The sequence below is a fragment of the Delphinus delphis genome, chromosome 2 (genome assembly GCF_949987515.2).
Source record: "Delphinus delphis chromosome 2, mDelDel1.2, whole genome shotgun sequence".
NCBI classification, from domain to species: Eukaryota; Metazoa; Chordata; class Mammalia; order Artiodactyla; family Delphinidae; genus Delphinus; species Delphinus delphis.
Genome location: NC_082684.1, coordinates 68,759,531 through 68,778,810, shown reverse-complemented (window position 1 = coordinate 68,778,810; position 19,280 = coordinate 68,759,531). Strand labels below are relative to the sequence as shown.

Genomic DNA, 19,280 nt, shown 5'->3' with positions numbered 1-19,280 from the left:
GAGTTTGTTTTTGTTGGCTTTTACTGCTCTTCCAGATGACCTAAGGTAATGCATGAAGGTATTCATGTGTGTTGTTGGAAGCCTGGGGAGAGCGTGAAGTTGGGAGAAGTGACTGGGACAGGACTGGCTAGGGAAACAGCCAATTCAAGGGAAACCTTTTGCTTTTTTCAAAATAATTTTGGAAGTTCATATAGACAGAGCCCTAAAATGTCCTCATGGGGCCGGGTTTGATGTACGCTTTCTATGCTGCCTTAAAAACGTATGGCCAAGAATTCTCCAGATACAAATTATTTATCTATGGATAGAGGGAAAAAGTATACTACCTGACAAGACAACTTCAATAAGATCGCCTTCCTGGATATCGCTAGCCGTTTTCACCAGCTGAAGGATGTTTTCAGAGGTAGGGTCGTGGCGGAAAAGCAGGATCTTATCGTACATTCCATAGAAACCACATTCAGGGAACTGTAAATACAAATACCACAACAGGTTAAATGTCAAAATCTTCCTAAATTTAATCAAAACCAAATAAACACATGTCAGGGCACCAACACAAGCTAATTAGAAAAGTTCAAAATATCTAGAACATCAAAAAATAAAAATGAATGGCCAAATTGATATTGACATGACTCCAAAGCAGGAGGAAAGAAATCACATATCATAAGGGCAATAATGACAAAATGATCTTCTAATTAGAGAGCAAGAAAACAAGAGAATCTGCGATAAGATTCAAAGAAAGTCCTGGCAGTAAGGCAGTTAAGAAATACAACAGGTGGTAAGAACTGTGCATTTTCACATGATTTATAGCAATTCAATTACATTAAAATGGGAGTTTGTTACAATTCCATTACAAATATTGTTGCAATTTATTTGCCAAAAAAAAAAAAACGGTCAGTCCATTTTGGCATATTCAAAAATAAGAGATGACTCAATAAATCTAAACATGTTCTGTGTGTGGGCAGAGGTGTTATCTAGATTCTTTGATCCGGAAAGCACCAGAGGAGACAACCCAACTCTCCCTTTTGTTGCTGCCCATACATTGCATTTAGTTTTCATGCAATCTAGGTTAAATAGACAAGTACAATAGCTAGAAGTCAATTCGTTTTAAGTATACATAGTTTATATTCTCCTCACAGGGATAAATCCAAGAGTTTATTACTCAAGACTATCTCCCAATAGCAGGCATATAATGAAAGCTAAATGAATGATATTTTCTAATGAGAAACCTAAAAAATTCCGATATTAACAATAACTATTAGAATATCAACAATTAATATTATTCCTTTCATTTCCTCTTCCTTCTAATGCAAGAAAGTACTCTAAATTCAAACCATAGTCCTGGTTGTTGAATTCCATCTTAAAAGTAGAATTATTTGATCAAAGGGTAGGAACATCCTTAAGAATCTTAAAGCCAACTTCAAACTTATCACAAACCACAATCTCAGGAACAGTGTAAGCAAAGATCCGTCTGTATTAGCATTGAATATTTTTATTAAAACAAACAACCTAGGCTAATACGTATGTGAAAAGGGCTCTTTTCTTGTATATGATATTTTCACATAATTACCAGTTGTTATTTCTTTTATAAATTGATATTTGCCATGTGTGGAAAAAGGTCATAAGTCAAGGAGAGAAAATTGTCTTGTTCCTGAAACTTGTGATATTTCTGACACATATGTCAATAAAGGTTGACTTTTAAGGAGCTACTGTCATGAAGAAATGTCCAGAATATGAGATCTTCTGAAGATAAATACAATATATGATGCATTCTTCCTTATTTTTCTTATTAATAAAACTAGGGGCTACAATCATGTAAGACATTTTGTGTGAATTAAAAATAAGTATATACAGAACATCCTCTTGCTCTTAAGAGTCTGCTGACAACCAGGCTTAAAACTACTTCTGCATATCACTTAGTAAAGTTGGCTTCTGTAAAATAAAATGTAACAGCTGAAATGATGTCACTGTTCCACTGCGCTAATTAAAACAAAAATAATAGTTCCCTTTTTTTGGTAATTTCTCCCATAATATTATTAGAGTGCAAGGAAAGGGAGAAACTAAAATACCATTTTCTAAACTACAGCAACAAATAGTTCATGTACTATTTTAAAAATCAACCTCATCTGATGTGTAATTTACAATAAATAAAATGGATATAAGTCTATGAGTTTTGACTCTTGCCCCGGCACGCATGAAACCAAAATCACAACCGAGCCATGAAACATTTTCATCAACCCCCCAAGTTTTATTGTACCCCCTGCAGTTGATGCTACCCACAATCTTGACTCAACACAGTTTTATTTTGTCAGCAAAGATTAGTTAGCCAGCTATAGAATTTCATACAAATGAAATCATACAACATGCACTATGTACTCTTTTTTTGGCTGGCTTCTTTTGCTCATTATGTTTTTGAGACTCATTTACACATAAGGTATTTGAGATTCACCTGTTTTTATTATGTTATTACCATTTCATTTTGTGGATCTAGGATAACTGCTTATCTGTGCACCCACAGATGGACATTCGTATTTTTCCCCCAATTTGTGGCTGTTACAAATAATAAATCTATGAACATTTATGTATGAGTGTTTCGATGGGTATATGGTTTTCATTTCTTATGAGTAAATATCTAGGAAAAGAATTTCCAGGGCATATAAATATATGTTTGAGTATATAACTATCTTAACGTCAATAACACATTATACTTATTACTAGAGCTTTCTACTAAGCCTGAATTCAGTTAGTGTAAGCTCTCCATCTTTTTCCTTTTCAAGATTGCTTTGGATATTACAGGTCTTCTGAATTTCCATACACATTTTAGAATCACTTTGTCAATTTCTACAAAATAAATCTGCTGTGATTTTTCCATGATACTACATTGAAACATAGATCAACTTGGGTAGATCTATATTTTAACAATGTGGAGACTTCTATTTTGTTATGAACAAGATGGCATATCGCCCTATTTATTAGGTTCCTTTAAATTGCTCTCAAAAATGTTTTGTAGTTTTCAGTGTACATGTCTTAGATATATTTGCTAGATTTATCTCTAAGTTTTTATATTTTTATGCTATTATAAATGGCTGATTAAAGTACAATAAACATACAGTAAAATTTGCCCTTTTTAGTGTGCAGTTCTGAAAGTTTTGAAAGATGTATACCATAACCACATGCCGTATATGTAGTATACACAACACAGCCAAGATACAGAACAGCTCCAGTCCCTATAGTTTGGTCTTTTCAAGAATGCGATATAAATGGTATCATACAGTACATACATAATTTTGAATCTGACTTTACTTAGTGCAGTGAAGCTGATATCTGTCCATGCTGTTGCATACATCATTAATCTACTCCTTTTCACTGCTGAGGATTGTTCCATTGTGTGTATGGATGGACCACAGTGTATCTATTCCTCAATTAGTGGAGGGGCATTTAAGTTAGCTCCAGTTTTTGACTATTACAAATAAAGGTGCTATAAACGTTCACTTAGAGGTTTTTGCCTGAACATAGTAAGTTTTTATTTTTCTGGGGCATATGGAAGTATCTGGATAACCTCATAAGGAACTGCCAAACCGTTTTCAAAGTGCCCATACAATTTTGCATTCTCACCAGCAACGCATGAGAGTTCCTGTTGCTCTGCATCTCTGACAGCGCTTGGCAACGTTGGGTTGTTAAATTTTAGACATTCTAATAGGTGTATAATGGTATCTCATAGTCTTAATTTACTTTCCCCTAGTGACTAATGATATTGAGTATCATTCCTTGTACTTATTTAACACATACACACACACAGACCCACCTGCTCAATTCATTTGCCCATTTTAAAAGTTGAGTTATTTTCTTATTGTGGAGTTCTGATAGCTCTTTATATATTCTAGATAAAAGCGGTTCACCAGATACGTGTTTCACAGATATTTTCTTCCAGTCTGTGGCTTGTCTTTTCATCCCCTTATTTTCTAAAGTTTTTAATTTCTATGAAACCCAATTTATCAAAATTTCTTCATGGGTCATGGTTTTGGTTTAATATTTAATAAATATTTGTATAACCGAAGGTAACAGGTTTTTTCTTATGTTTTATTCCACAAATTTTATTGTTTGGGGTTTTACATTTGGGTCTATGATCCACTCTGAGGTAATTTTTTAATAAAGTAAGAAATATGGATTGAGGTTCATTTCTTGCATATTCTGGAAGATCTGTATAAAATTGGTATAAATTCTTCCTTAAATGTTTGGTAGAATTCTCTAGCAAAGCCATCTGAGCCTGGAATTATCTTTTTTTTGGAAGGATTAAAATTATATATTCAATATTCTTAATAGATATATCACTACTTAGATTTCAATTTCCTCTAGGTGAGCTTTGGCATTTTGAATCTTTCAAGGAACCAATTCATTTCATCCAAGTTGCTGAATTTACAGGCAAAAAGTTTTTTCATATTATTCCTTTGTCACTCTTTAATGTCTGTAGTGATGTCTATTATTTTCTTATATTTGTAATTTATGTCCTCTCTCTTTTTTGCTTGATTGGTCTGGCCATTGGTCTATATATCTGTTTTTATGTCATACTGTTTGATTACTATAATATATTTTGAAATCAGGAAGTGTCATGCCTGCAGCTTTATTTTTCTTGCTCATAATTGCTTGGGCTATTTGGGGGTCTTTTGTGATTCCATATGAATTTTAGGATTGTTTTTTCTACTTCTGTAAAAAATGCCTTGGGATTTTGATAGGGATTGCATTGAATCTGTAGGTTGCTTGGGGTAGTATGGACATTTTAACAATATTAATTCTCCCAATACATGATAATGTGATGTTTTCTATTTATTTGCCTTTGCTTAAATTTCTTTCAGAGATCTTTTAGTGTACAAGTCTTTCATCTCATATTTTCATGTAACCATGAAAGTTCCTTTCTGCTAAGTCCATCACCTCTATCATTTCTGAACTGTTTCTATTAGTTCTTTTAATCCTGGTTATGGGTCACATTTTCCTGCTTTTTTATACCTGTGTTTTTTAAATTAGATGCCAGATTTTATGAATTAATGTGAGCAGTTGTACATTGTTGTCTTCCTTTAAAGAACACTGATATTTGTTTTGGCAAAACATTAAGGTACTTGCAGACTGGCTTTATCTTTTCAAGGCTTACTTTTAAGCTTTGTTATGGCAGCTCTAGAATAATAGTTGTTCTAGGGATAATTTAGTCCCACTACTAATGCATGACTCTTTATCTCTATAGAACACTTCAAATGTTCAGTGAAATCTCTTCTATTTGTCTGGTAGGAACTAGACCATCTCTCAGCCCTATATGGGCTCTGAAAAGTTTTCATTTCAGAGCTTCCCAACAGTTGCTCTTTATTCTGCCTTATAGATTTTTACCCTATGGGCTTGTATTCAGTCTAATATTCAAGTGGACCCTTAACCAGATTTCTGGAGCTCTTCCTTTGTATAGGTCCTACCTTTCCAGTATTCTTCCCCTAAAAATTCTGTTGACTTGGGCACCTTGAGCTCTATTACCTGTCTCCTCTATGCAGCCACAGAACTAGGCTCTTCTTGGGTTCTCTCTCCCTGCACTAAACCTCAGATGACTGTAATACCTACCTTGCTTGTTTCCTTTTCTCAGGGGTCACCCTGCATTGCCTGTTGGCCAGTGTCTATAACAGGTATTTTATGTATTTTTGTATTATTTTCTATTTGTTTGGGGCAGGTGAGTATGTCCCATACCAGATATTCCTTGTGAATGAAAGCCAAAGTCTCATGTGCTTTTTAAATATAGAATACCAATCTTTTCTACCCAAACTTTTGACTACTTAATTCTATGCAAATAGCATTTGCAAGAAAAGTAAATTAAAGAAAAATAAAACATCCATAGTTAGTAAGAGTACATTTTTAATATTACATTGAAATAAATGCAAAGTGTATTTAATGAAATAAGAATTAAAAATTAATAATTATCATATAACTCTCAAAACATAGTTTGACCTATCCTGAGTTAAACTTTAACTGTTAAAGGATTGTCCCTGATTGGAATACAAATGTTCTTCAAAATATAATACACTAATTAATGCACACTTCCTCTTACCATATTCTTTCAAAAACCATGGGTAGCTGATTCTGACTCAAGAGAGAAGAGAAAATTCAAGAGATTCAGTACTTGAGCTGGAGTGAATAGAAAATAACAGCTGGAAAGGAAGAGATGAAACAGCAATTGTTTCCCCAAAGAAGAGCTAAACTTTACTGCATCGTCTAACAAATACCTTGTCAATGAGCCTGTGTGGTGGAAGAATAGGTGGGAATACTGAAGAGGGGCTTAGGAGACAAGGATTCTGCTGGCTCATCAGCGCAACCTGGCCTTTATGCACATGTCCCTTGGACATCTGTATATACCATTCCCTTGTGGTCCTGTATTGCTGACATGTGGACATCACACTCTGTGTCGTGCTTCTTTGTAAGACCATGGGTATAGTGTAATCAAAGATTTGGTATTCAAGTAAGGCTTGAATGCCTCACATCCCAATTATGTTTCTTTCTAAGGGTGACTCAGAAAACATTTGGAAAAATCAGAATAAGTAGAATAATACCAATATATGCCACACATTAAAGCTATTATTTTAAAAGGCTAAATTGAAAAAATGAAGTTAGTGTTATAAATGTTCTTGAAGGTTGTTTGTCCAATATATAAATGACTGAGGTGTGGATAGCCACTCTCCCACATTCCTTCCTACTGGGTCACAGACATGGCTTTTCTCTCTTCATTAACAAGACATTCAGAAACAGGTTGTAGAGCCTTGTGAAGCAGGGCACAGGGGTGAACATGGAGATATAGCCTCTCGGGACAGCTGTCATGGCAGCAGAAGTTAAGGGTTCGATTTTTTTTAAGATTGTACCTTTTTTTTATTGACCAGAATAAAATATATGCATATTTGTCTTTCCCTGTTAAGAGAAAACCTTTTCTTTTATGTAATGTAACATTCTGCTTGAATGGAAACTATATACAATAAGACTTTCAAAAATTATATTTAAAAATGATGCCTGGAAGGTGAAAAGTGTGAAGGAACAATGCCTGACAACTGAGAAGAGAACATATTGGGGAAAACACTCATGGAACAACATTCCCTAATTTGGTCATAATCATCTGTTTTTATGTGAAGGTGTGTGAGCTTTGAAATCTGAAAACCCTCATTAAACTAAACAGGCTTTCAGAAAGGCTCGGAGGCTTGTACACTCAGCTGGAGCTTATTACAAGATCAGTTCTGTGTTTCTCAGAGGCTTTGTGGTCGTGAGCCCAAACATCTGAGATAAGTGATTTCAAGCTCTCTCCAAGTTCGACTCTAACAAACCTGGCCACTGTGAAAATACGGCCAACAATCCTGGCGCTGGTCCTTAGCTCTTTAATTCTACCCTACGCTGGAAATCTCTGTACTGCTGTGTGTATCATTTGGCATTTTTTGACCACAGAGCACAATTTACTGTTACATTTCACTATAAATTCTTGGCTGGCCAGACAATGTGCTCCAGAGTAGAATAAATATATGTTTCAATGAGTAGCTGAAATGTGACCTGGCCAAAGAGAACTCTAGGGAACAAAGGGTGCTCTTCCACAGTTGAGGCCAATCGCAAAGGGCGAGGAACGAGCAATATCAGAAATAAATTAAGCCATGACTCAGTCAAGCAGAAAAAGAAAGAGAGAAATGGCCTGATTAGGAAATGAAAATACACTGCAGTTTACTTTTGCTAAAAGGTGATGAAAGTCCTGAAATTAAGTTTTTCTGCTCAATAAGAGAACACATCAGGCAGGTGAATACAGCACTCTTCTCATCAAAGATGATTCCCAAGTCATTTTCCAAGGACTCTCCTGTTTACAACAAGTAGTGCCATGACTGGTCACCCTTAATGAGCAAAGAAATTAAAAAGGTGCTACTGCTTCCTAGCTTGACCAAAACCCTCCCTTTGTTGCTGGAGTACAGGACAACATGGACACCTTGTAAGCAACTATTTTAACGAGAATTCCTAAACCACTGGGTGAAAATGTCTCTGGATTCCCCTTGGAGGAGTTGCACCTGAGTGATCTCTGGATTCCCTTGGAGGAGTTGCACCTGAGTGATGCGGCCATTGAGCTGTAAAAAGCAGGAAGGGGCAGGCACTTAAAGATGGTTCTGAAAGCAGTAGATCCTTAAGATCAGTTGGATCCTTCCAAGGGGTCTCATGGGCGAGAACTAAGACACGAGTCATAAACTTGTATTACTAACTTTGCCTAGGAAATTAAACCTATCCCCTTTTTTAAAAAGCATCTAATAACAGATTGAAAATTTAAGTGTATAAAAATTTAAGTAAATGAAAAAACAACACAGTGAATAAACATTGGGTGAGTGTCATGTACATAGCACCACAGCTATAATGACAAAAAAAAATCATAAGATTGTTCAAGTCCACTAAAAGCATGAACACTAAATTTTCACTTAGAAACACAAGTTATAATGTGTCAACGAAAGCATAAAAGAAAAAGCGAATAATCTGTATTATTTGCAGGCATAGTTCTGAAATGTGTTCAAATTTGGGCACAGGATCTTTTATTTGGTGATTTCATATCCTCAAAAGGAGGCACTTGAAAAGAATTCCACACTATGACCACATAGCTATGTGACTAGTGTCTGAATGTAATCTTAGGAAACAGAAACCAGAAAAAAATTTTTAGACCTTTCTTTTTTCTTCCCCTCCCTCCCTCCTCCACCCAATGCCACCCAAGCTGGGCAGAAAATGAATAGCGCTGAATCAAAATAACTAAGAACTACTATTAAAGGTAGCACTTTACTATCTTTCCTAGTGGCAATCTATTTTCCTAGAGATCCCTGGTTGAATCATTCATCTCTCAGTCTGAAAGATGTCATTCATATAAATAAATCTGCAATACCTACTTTCATGAAATAGCTTTTAAAAGCCTATGAAAAATTTCAGTTTCTGAAATAAAGACTAAATGATTAATTACAGTGTTGACTTTATGAAGATTCATTATACATTTCCCACCCATGAAAAACGGCACTGTTGTCCACTGCAGAGCATCATTCTCCATTTGACTTTGCTATTTTCTGGGCCATGGGCGTACTGTCCAAATGCAGATCACCCTGGCAAACGATCACAATCCTTGCCTTGCTTCCTCTGTCGTTTCTTCTCTCACATAAGCACCTGCAATCATATGACTCCCCATTCCACAAACCCAATGCTGCCTTTGAAAAGGTATGCCTAATACCAGGGGTCTATCAACTTCAGAAATCTTCAAGGTCCGAACCTAGAAACAAGTCACTCTAGTTAGTCCTCCTTTCTCCACTCCACCGCCAAAAACTTCCTTTTCTCATTCAAGACAGAACCTTAGTTTATTCCACTCTTGCCTTCCTACAGGCAAATCTAGAATCTGAAACACGGATTTTCTTCTGCTTAGACCTCCTTTTCTTAGCCCTTCTCCTTTCCGTTAAATTCAGAATTCCCTTGTTTAAACAATCATTTTCATTCATAATTTTAAATTTGGATCTTAGCCTTGCCCTCTATATGTTTTACAGTAAAAAAGTAAAAGGAATGAGGTATCTGAGAAAAGAAAGAATATACTTTATCAAAAAGAGGTCTGCTTGAAATCTTCTGGAATTAAAGTTTAGATTAAAGGTGAAATGGTAGATTTTGATTATGAGATCTGAAAGTCAGATATACTACAAGACATAGAACATGCATAAAACCTGAACTTGCAATATCGTTGGAGAATAAAGCTAGACTATAAATTCTTTTTCCTTGGGCATATATTGACGTTCTGTATCAGATATTGCTAAAGAAGTCTGTCTAATAAATTATATGCTTATCTTTAAGGCAGCAGATGTGACTAAGTGTGATGCTTAATTGTGGGCAGAGACTTTTATTCTATTTCAATTTGAATAATATGTCACCTATTAAAAAGACAAAAGCAATAAGAAATGACTTAATACATCATTAACGCTAATGCTGCAACGTCTGCATATAGACTTCCTAAAAGTATTTTAAATCATTATTTTGTTGTATATAATTTTTAAGTTTTAGAACAAAGGTTCACATCAAGCAATTATAGGTGGTAATAATTAATGAGAGCCTCACCATTGTTGTGTAAAAACATATTATCCTGCATTATAGCTTGACAGATTACTAGTCAGTGATAGCTATTAGAAGTCTTAGTAGGCACTGTGAAATTATTCACACAACAGTAATTAGGCGTGTGGATGTGCAGCTTGAAAATGGAAAAAAATGTACTTCACACTCTTTGTCTCACTCTGAATAAAACTGTCATTATAGCATAGTGTAGATTTTTTACATTGCATAATAAGGTTACATGTTTGCTCATTAATGAACTAACGATAATTGATGCATGTACTGGATAAAATGAAGACTGTGACAGCAACTAAAAAGGTTTTACCAAAAATTAAGAATCATTAACTTTGGAAAAGAAAAACTGCTGCATTATGTATCTTGTCATTTAGAGATAAGAAGACTGATGCCCAGAACATATTACCAAGGTGGCAATGCTAGGTAATGCCAGAACAAGGTGAGTGGTCTAGTCTCTTAAAACATACTCCTTGATCTTTCCTCTCAGTTCTGCTTCTCTTAGAAAGAAAATGCAGGAAGAATAGCCAAATGTCCAGCAAACAGTGACTCACAATTGCAAATACTGAGCACTTTTCTTGGCCAGAAAGTACAGACCCAGGCCTCCAGATTTTGGATTCTGAACAAACCAAGGTAAAATGGCTTAATGAGCTTTGTAGCAGCTACTCCCTGGCAATCTCCAGTTCTTACTAGACAGACAAGTCATTAAAAGGGTAGTGACAGTGAGGTAGCTCATTGAAGGCTGGCTGACAGCAGAATGGCAGCTTACAGCAGCAGAAAAACTGGCTGAGGTCATTAAGACAAGGGGCTGTTAGCCTTATGCATCCCACCCTCAAAGGAGTATTGCATTACATGGAACTGCAGCTAATATTTACAGAATTATTGACCTTTTAGATAAAAAGAAACATATGCATAGTATTGAATAATACATTTGAAAAGATTTCCATTAAATTATCTAAAATAAAATTGAAAAATAAAATGTACTCTTATTTGTTAAGTTTGTACATCTGAATACCACCTTCATTGATGATGATAAAGAAAGGCTAACTCTATTAGGGTACACAATTTGGGTTTGTATTTCAGATGCAGGAAGTATAATTTTCCATTATATTAAAACTAAATTTTAACATTAAACATACATAGGCCAATGACTAGGAAATGCTGATTTAATAGCACACATTTGCAACAAAGTATATATGTAATCCTTAAAGATGGTACTAACTTCAAATAATTATCGGACTCCATAAACAGTTTACCAATTTATGAAAGTCAGTTTAAAAAAAATCAATCTTCAGCAAAATAACTAAATAAATAAGTAAACCATCTCCTTTTTAACTGTTTACTGTCATGTTATAAAATGTTTAATTTTACTAAATTAATTTTATTCTAGGTAATTTTCATTAAAAAGAATAATGGGATAGATCTAAGTACATGTAAAAATCAGGGATTATAACAACACTGGAGATAGATGCGGAAGAGAGGAGAACTTCCTGGATCATAAATACAGAACCTCAGGTCATAAATACAGAAATAGACATTTCCTAAGAGTTTGGAGGTAAAATACTTTTCTTACCAAAGCTATCTGAATGATATGCCTTAGAGGAAAAAGGAATGAGTATAGACACTGGCTTTCCAAATGAAATTGAAAAGCTGATGTCATGAATCCAACACTCATGACGAGAGCTTGCCTGGATCACCACAGCACACAGAATACACATAACACCTCTCACAAGAGGTAGGTACAGATATTGGGCACACCACAAGGGCTCATGGTTCTTCATTCACTCAGGAATGAAGCAGACACTTAGGCACTGTGTCCCTAGCTAGAGATATGATGATAAGTCAAACCACAGATGGTCCTCATTGTCATGAGATAAGTCAGGGGAGGCTGTATAAGCAGGAGAACACAGTAGGGGAGACAGACATGAGGCAATATAGCACTAATTAGAGTGTAACGGCACAGTGAGATCAATGTTATAAAGAAATGGAGCGCCATTCTAAGATAGCATATAATCAAGGACTATGACAAAGGACTAGGCAGGGAATTAGGAAAGACTCCCCTGAAGAGATAACATTTTAGCTCAGATCCAATGCTCAAACTCAGTAACTTCAGATGGAGGGTGGCAGGAGGCTGGAGTTCCCAGCAGAGCAAGCATCTGTGCAGAAATCTTACATGTTCTTTATTATCCTTAAAAATAATGGCTCTAAGTCTCCTTTGATTAAGGGTAGAAAAAAGTATTGCTGCCATCACCCCTTCAGATCCCACAGTCATACGCACTGGGTCCAAAGCCTGCGGCAGGAGCTGCTTTGTAGCTCTGATACCACATGAAACCCAACAAAACACTCATTCATTTAAGAATCCCCTGGACTTAGACCTAGACCTGAGTTCAATGACTAAATTAATATCTCTCAAAGCGTATGTATTTACTCCATGAGAAGCTCTATGACAATAAGGTTTGAAATAAATTTGGAAAATGTGTCATACGCTATGCCCTTCTTGAAAACCCACCATGCACATTATCATAATTAATGTGTACAAAGAAACTTGTGTCCAAATCATATTTCTATATTTGACACCTATATGTGTATATATGTGATATACATCATCCATGTATATGAATATATATATATATTCAATACATACACACATATACTTGTTTAGTTGTTTATTGATTGATTGCCTCCCAGGACCACTGTAGCGATTAAATGAACATATGTAAAGTATTTCTAATAGGGCCAGATCCACGGTAAATGCTTGATAAGTGTCTGTTGTCGTTATTATAGATAATAATTACAACATTTAGTTATAAGTAAGTTAGCTATAATAAAAGCAAGATTTTCCAGCCACTCTGTTCTTCATCAAAAACTCCAGAGGGGGGACAACTCAGCTGCATACGTCAGGCATGCTCAGTGTTCTGCTATTTCTCCTTGGCTCCTTGTAGCTCCAATACAGCTCATGTAATTTCTAATTGACTCTAGCCACATCCTGGAACTCAAAAGGCTAGGTAGGCTAAGACCTTCTTCACTCCCAGTTTTGTGAACTTTCTGTTACATATATTCATTATATGTAAGATATGTTTCTTCAAAACTAACCTATTTTTGGTGAAAATAAATGAACTGATTTTTAAACAGCTCCCTTCCTTGTATTTATTTATACTGTAATGTTACTGCGTTAATTCCAAGTACTGTACTAGAACCCAGCAAGGGCCATAGATTTGGATGTTGGCGTCCATACTGCGGAATTCCATTGTTCTGATTGTGCTGTTAATGATCCTTTGGTTCCATGGATAAAAATCTCATTTCCTTAAAACCAAATCCCCAAGGAGCTGGTGTATTTTTTTTTCTTCTTTGTACTGATAAGCAGGCAGTGCATCTGATTTATAGGATCAAAATTAAAACATTCTCTCATTTACTTTGATGTTCCCCAAGATAGGAAAGAATTTTTTCTCCCCTTGTAAAATGCTATACAGCTTCTGGAAAGAATGCTATAGCTTTTGGAAGAGTCAGGAGTGGCCAAAGATAATAAAACCACCTGCCACCCCACCAGAAGTAACATTTAATAAATTAGCCTTTCAATTCATTTCTAAGTGGCCAGATGTCCTCAGCTGAGTTCTCTGTCAAGAAAAGGTTTTGACCCCAGCTACAAAGACCTGTCTAAGCTTATATTAAAAAGATACCTGCAAAGGCTCTTACAAATATCTGTGATGCCTTGGACCTTGATTCAAGTTATTGGGTCATAGAGAAATGTATTATATTTCCAGCAAAACTGACCAACCTTCTGATACTGTCGCTCATAAAGGCAGATATAGATAACTTGCAAAGACTAAATCTGAAAACTGGTGAGAGAGAGCAAGTACACTGGCTCCCAAGTGAGGTGGAAGTAAAGGATGAAACATTGAGGGGAAAAAAACAACAACTATAGTTGTTTGTGTTCTTTGATTTAGAGTAGATAGTACAGATGAATATAAAGGTGAAACCCTATACTATGACTTAGCATTAAGTAGGTTAGTTTCTTTCATTTTTCATACATTTCAAAGGTCATCTATAAATACATATGTATGCTAATATAAAATAACTTGTACTTTCAAGAAGAAAAACAATGATAGCTAGCCTGCCAATAGCTATACTAATACCTTGTGACATAAGTTATTCCAGTACAAGTTTATATTTTTATTTTATTGGGTGCCTGGAGACACAGTTGTAAACAATAGACAAATAGTCCCCACCTTCATGAAAATCTAAGATATCCTCTCTATTTTCTCTGCCTAAAATTCATGACTTTATCTTAGTTACCACAGACAATCCCCCAAAAGCTAACTTCTTGCCATTCTTCATCCTGTTCCCTTGGTATTTTATGATCTATGATTTGCTTATACTAATCACAGCACAGTAAAGATGGTAGTCAGTGTGGAACATGTTTTAAGTGAGACATTTTGAGATAAGTTTCTATTTGCCTTTAAAAGAGAGCAGAGTAAAATCCTCTTGAAAGGAATCTAGTTTACAGTGTGAAATCTGAGAAATCTGGGTGATCTGAATAGCCCAGCAACTGCAAGTTATCAAAATTCTCTAATGTATTCTCAAAGCAACTGGGAGTTTGTAAGAGTGCAGCCGTGATGACGGCATTTCATCTAGATCCAGTCACTGCACTAATTCATATTCCTTTTCACTGGGAGGGAATGAGTGCATATAAAAATTAAAACAAACATTTGAATTGAATACGGTATTTTAAAGTTCACTATATATATGTGTGCCATAGTGATTATATTAGCACTGAAAACAAACTGTAATTTCCTGAACACAGAGAATCAAGAAAATGAGAATCAAAAGAAATTTGATATCTCACTTCAAATTCATAGAAAAGGAAATTCATTAGTTGAGACTGGAACATGGTAAGAATCAGAACACCATGCTTTATGAAACTTCAAACTCAACAATCAGATTCAGATTGCCAGCAAAACACTCAAGATGTATTGCACTCCAAAGTCCATCCCATTTCCCTCATCCCATTTAGAGAAATTCTCCTCACAAGAAGTACTGGTGCTCAATGCATACACTCTCACTTGAAGTGACTGCAGGCAAGCTGTCTGCCCAGCCTCTACTCTCAAGCCAATCTCTTAAGACTGTCAATGACCTTCACATTGCCAGATTCCATGGGTGACTTTCAGTCCTCATAGGCAACATCTCAGCAGAACTTGACTCAGTGATTCATTTCCTCCTCCTTCAAAACACCTTCTTCCCTTGATTCTGCAATAGTGCATTCTCTTGCTTTTACTCCTACCTGATAAGCTATAACTTTTCAGTCATGTTTACCAAAACTTTCTCTTCTTTCCAACCTCTTAGATGCTACGGCATTCGGGGCTCATTCTTCAGGAAGTTTATTTTCTCTATTTATAATCACTCTCCTAGAGGACCTCATCCAGTCTTCTGGCTTTAATGATGATAGACATTTGTACCATCGTACTCTGAGTCTGGTGATACAAATGTCCATCTCTGTTAATGAGCTTTCCCCCGAAACACAGACCGATCAATCTAACAACACTCAACATCTCTGCATAGATATATCTATGAGGTCTTCACGTTCACGTGTTCACAGTGGAACTCCTGATGTCCTCCCTGCTGCTCACACCTGAAGGAATGGCACCAACATTCAGCTGTTGGGTCAAAAGCCTTAGAAACATCTTTAAGTTTCCTCTTTCTCTCTTGCTTCATGTGTGATCCATCAACAAATTCTGTTAGCTCTACAAAAAAGTACAATATACTCCAAATTTAAAAATTTTCACCATCTCCACTGCCATGTCCCTAGTCCGAGCCACCATCTCTCATCCAAAACCCAATAACTGCTCAAGCTACCTGCTTCTACTCTTGATCCCACGGTCTATTCTACACACAGGACTTGGAGTCATCCTTTTAAAACAAGTATCAGATCAAAGCCCTCTGATGGCTTGTCTTCATACTTAAAACCATCCCACAGTGGTAACCAGAGCCCACAGTGCTCTTACCCCAGCTATTACCTCTCTGCTCTCATGTTCTACCACTCTTCCTCTACACTGGCCCCATTACTGTTCTTCAAATAAATCATAAAAAATTCTTCCTCTGGGCTTGTGCACCTGCTCTCCTCCTCCTGCTTGAAATACTCTTTTTCCTGAGGTTCACATGACTAATTCCTTCATGTTGCTCAAGCGTCCCCTCCTCAGTGAAGCTTTCCCTGACCACCCTAAGTAAAACGACAGCTCCTCTAACTGATTTCTTTTATCCTGCCTCCTTTTGCTTCCGAGAAGTCATCACTATCTGAAGTTATATAATGTATCTATCTTCATTTTTAAAAATTAGTATCTGTTTCCCAACTAGGATATACATTCCATTAGAGCAGGGGCTTTTTCCATCTTATTCGCTATTATAATCTAAGAGCCTAGAACAGTGTCTGGTACATAGTATGTGCTCAGTATGAAGTACTGAATGCATGAATAAATTTATAAGTCACAACAAAGCGAGCTATTTCACCTCACAAAAGTATTAGAGGAATTTAACTATTGTTTCATTTTCCTTTAACATTACCAACCTATCAATACTGAAAACCAATTCATGACTTCTCGATGGAAGTTATAAAATATGTTCGGAGACATTTTAAAAAGTGGTGTCTAAAAAAAAAAAAAAGTGGTATCTAGCGATCCACGGATTTAAAGTGATGATCTCTCTTCATGTTCTAATTTCACAATTAAAACATGCCAATGGCCTGTATTTACTGGGACAGTCTGTTCCCCTTTGACTCTTAAAATAAAAGCAGTCTTTATTTTTAGAAATCAGGATTTCCTTTCCCTGCAGAGGTTACAGCCCAGACATATTCGAACACTCAAATGTTTACAATGACTTTGGCAGACTGCTCACACTGGAGAAGCATGTTTCCCCAATATAGAAACTCCAGGCATCCGGGACCTAATTCTCAGTTTTTGTGCCACTATGGGTATTTCCTCAGTTGACTTATCAGAGAATCTTGTCCTTATCACCTCTATAAAACTTTAGATTAAGCAAGGAAAACTAAATATGCTGATTCGCAAAATCAATAGAAAACGACACGATCTTGGCTCAGTTCACCTCTCTCTCTTATCAACTACTACTCTCCACTCTCCCCTCAGTCACTCTTCTCGGGGCGTTTCAACTACCAGGCACACTGCCTCATGGTCTTCATTCTTGCTGTTCCCTTTGCCTGAAACACTCTTCCACCTAACAGTCCACTGGCACATACCATCTGGTACCGGTATATGCCCAAATATGTTTATGTTATAATCTCATCACGTGCACGTATCGTATCTCTCTGATCACTAAAACGTGACCTCATCTGAGCACAAACTATGTGTTTGGTTTACTGCTCTATCCCAGTATCCAGGACAAGGCCAGGCTCAGAGCAGATAGTCAATAAACAATCGTTGAATGAATGCTCCATAAACAGCACATCTTCACACTAGTTCCCCTCATTATTCATTGAGAAAATTTTCATTTATTTCAAAACTATTAAGAATAGGCTATTTTGACATCTACTTTAGAATATAATTTTCTTTCTTAGTTATGAAATGACACACTTTATTGATCTGGAGAACATTACTGAAATGTAAACTAATACTACTCACAGCTAACAGTTATTAATATATTTCATTAATCTGTGAATTGACATGACTTTGTCTAGGATTTTGTTTCACTGCTTCTCTGGAACAATTTCTTCACTCCATTCTGTAAGTTCCTACAGCCAGTATACTTTATATAATTTCAATGTAAGTAGCTTCAAAGAATTACACTTTAAAAATACAATTCTTCCTAAACATATATGCCAAAACCACTCCAAATACTTAATGTAACAAATATGTCTATGGGCACTGTGTAATCTGGCTATAGAATTACTATTTGAAATATTTCCCAATAGAAATCAGAATATTCTGATTCTATTAATAATTAGAGTAACAGTTACAATTTACTGAATACATATAATGTACTATGATCATGGATTTCAAAATATTGGGGAAAAATAAATTGAAATCTCTACAACCAACCAAAATACATACTAAAGGAATTAAATATAAGATAAGTAGTTAAATAAATAAATCAGAAAGAAATATGAGTATATTTATTTGATTAGGAAATACCTTTCTAATCATTTAAGCTAAGAAGCCTTCTGGTTCAAGATGGCAGATGAAGCAGAAAACATTAATGTTTCATTTTGAAAAATTCTACTGAAAGGACAGTATTGTATAAAGAGAATTTAATCCATGTCACCACTGAACATGGGAGTGGCAAGAACCATCAATGAACCAGACTTTTGACAAATATCAAGGAGATGGAAATCTGATGCAAACAGATCTCATACAGGCCCTCACCTGTCCTGTGCATATATTTACATGGAGACTGACTACTGTTTCCCTCAGGGTAACCTTCCAAGGAGCAAGGATCTTATCTGCATCATTCACTGCTATATCCTCAGCACCTAGAACAGGCCAGGTTAATAATAGGTGCTCAATATATATTTGTCTATTGAGTGAATCAATAGCCATTAATAGAAAATTAAATAAATTGAGTCACTCTAATGTACCACTATGCCACCTTTAAAATCCAAGGCCAATCATATACGAAGTTCTCAATAAATACGTTCTGAATGAACGAACAAACGAATGGAGAGTGGGAAATGAAATATTTTATTTATTTTTTTTTAAGAGGGAGGACACAACTTTTCCAGGGACGCAAAGCTAGTACATGATAGCCTGGAGATTTACATCCAGACTTGTCTACTCCCAACAGTCATACTATTTTATTTTTTATTGGGGTATAGTTGTTTTACAATGTTGTGTTAGTTTCTACTGTACAGCAAAGTGGAGTTCCCCGTGCTACACAGCAGGTTCTTATTAGTTATCTATTTTATACATATTAGTGTATATATTTCAGTCCCAATCTCCCAATTCATCCCACCCCCCACCTGAAATATTTAATGTTGTGAGAAATTTGTCTTGATGCTCCAGTAAGTGCAAAGGAAGATTATAAAATAATATAGACAATGGCGCCCTTATTTTGTTAAAACTAAATGCAGTCATAGAAAAAGTATTTGAAGAGAATCGAAAAACATTAACTGTAGATATATCTAGGAATGGGATTGTGAAAGATTTTCTTTTTCATTTTTCAAACTTTCCACT

The 19,280-nt window shown here is 35.8% G+C and overlaps 1 protein-coding gene across 1 annotated transcript in view; it reads right to left on the bottom strand.

Moving 5' to 3' along the window:
• The window catches only part of PRKD1 (protein kinase D1), a 333,970-nt gene that overhangs the window by 161,910 nt on the left and 152,780 nt on the right, over positions 1-19,280 (bottom strand). The window contains exon 2 of the mRNA XM_060004736.1: positions 324-462. Coding sequence (XP_059860719.1) covers positions 324-462 — 139 coding nt within the window. The remainder of the gene's footprint in view (positions 1-323; positions 463-19,280) is intronic.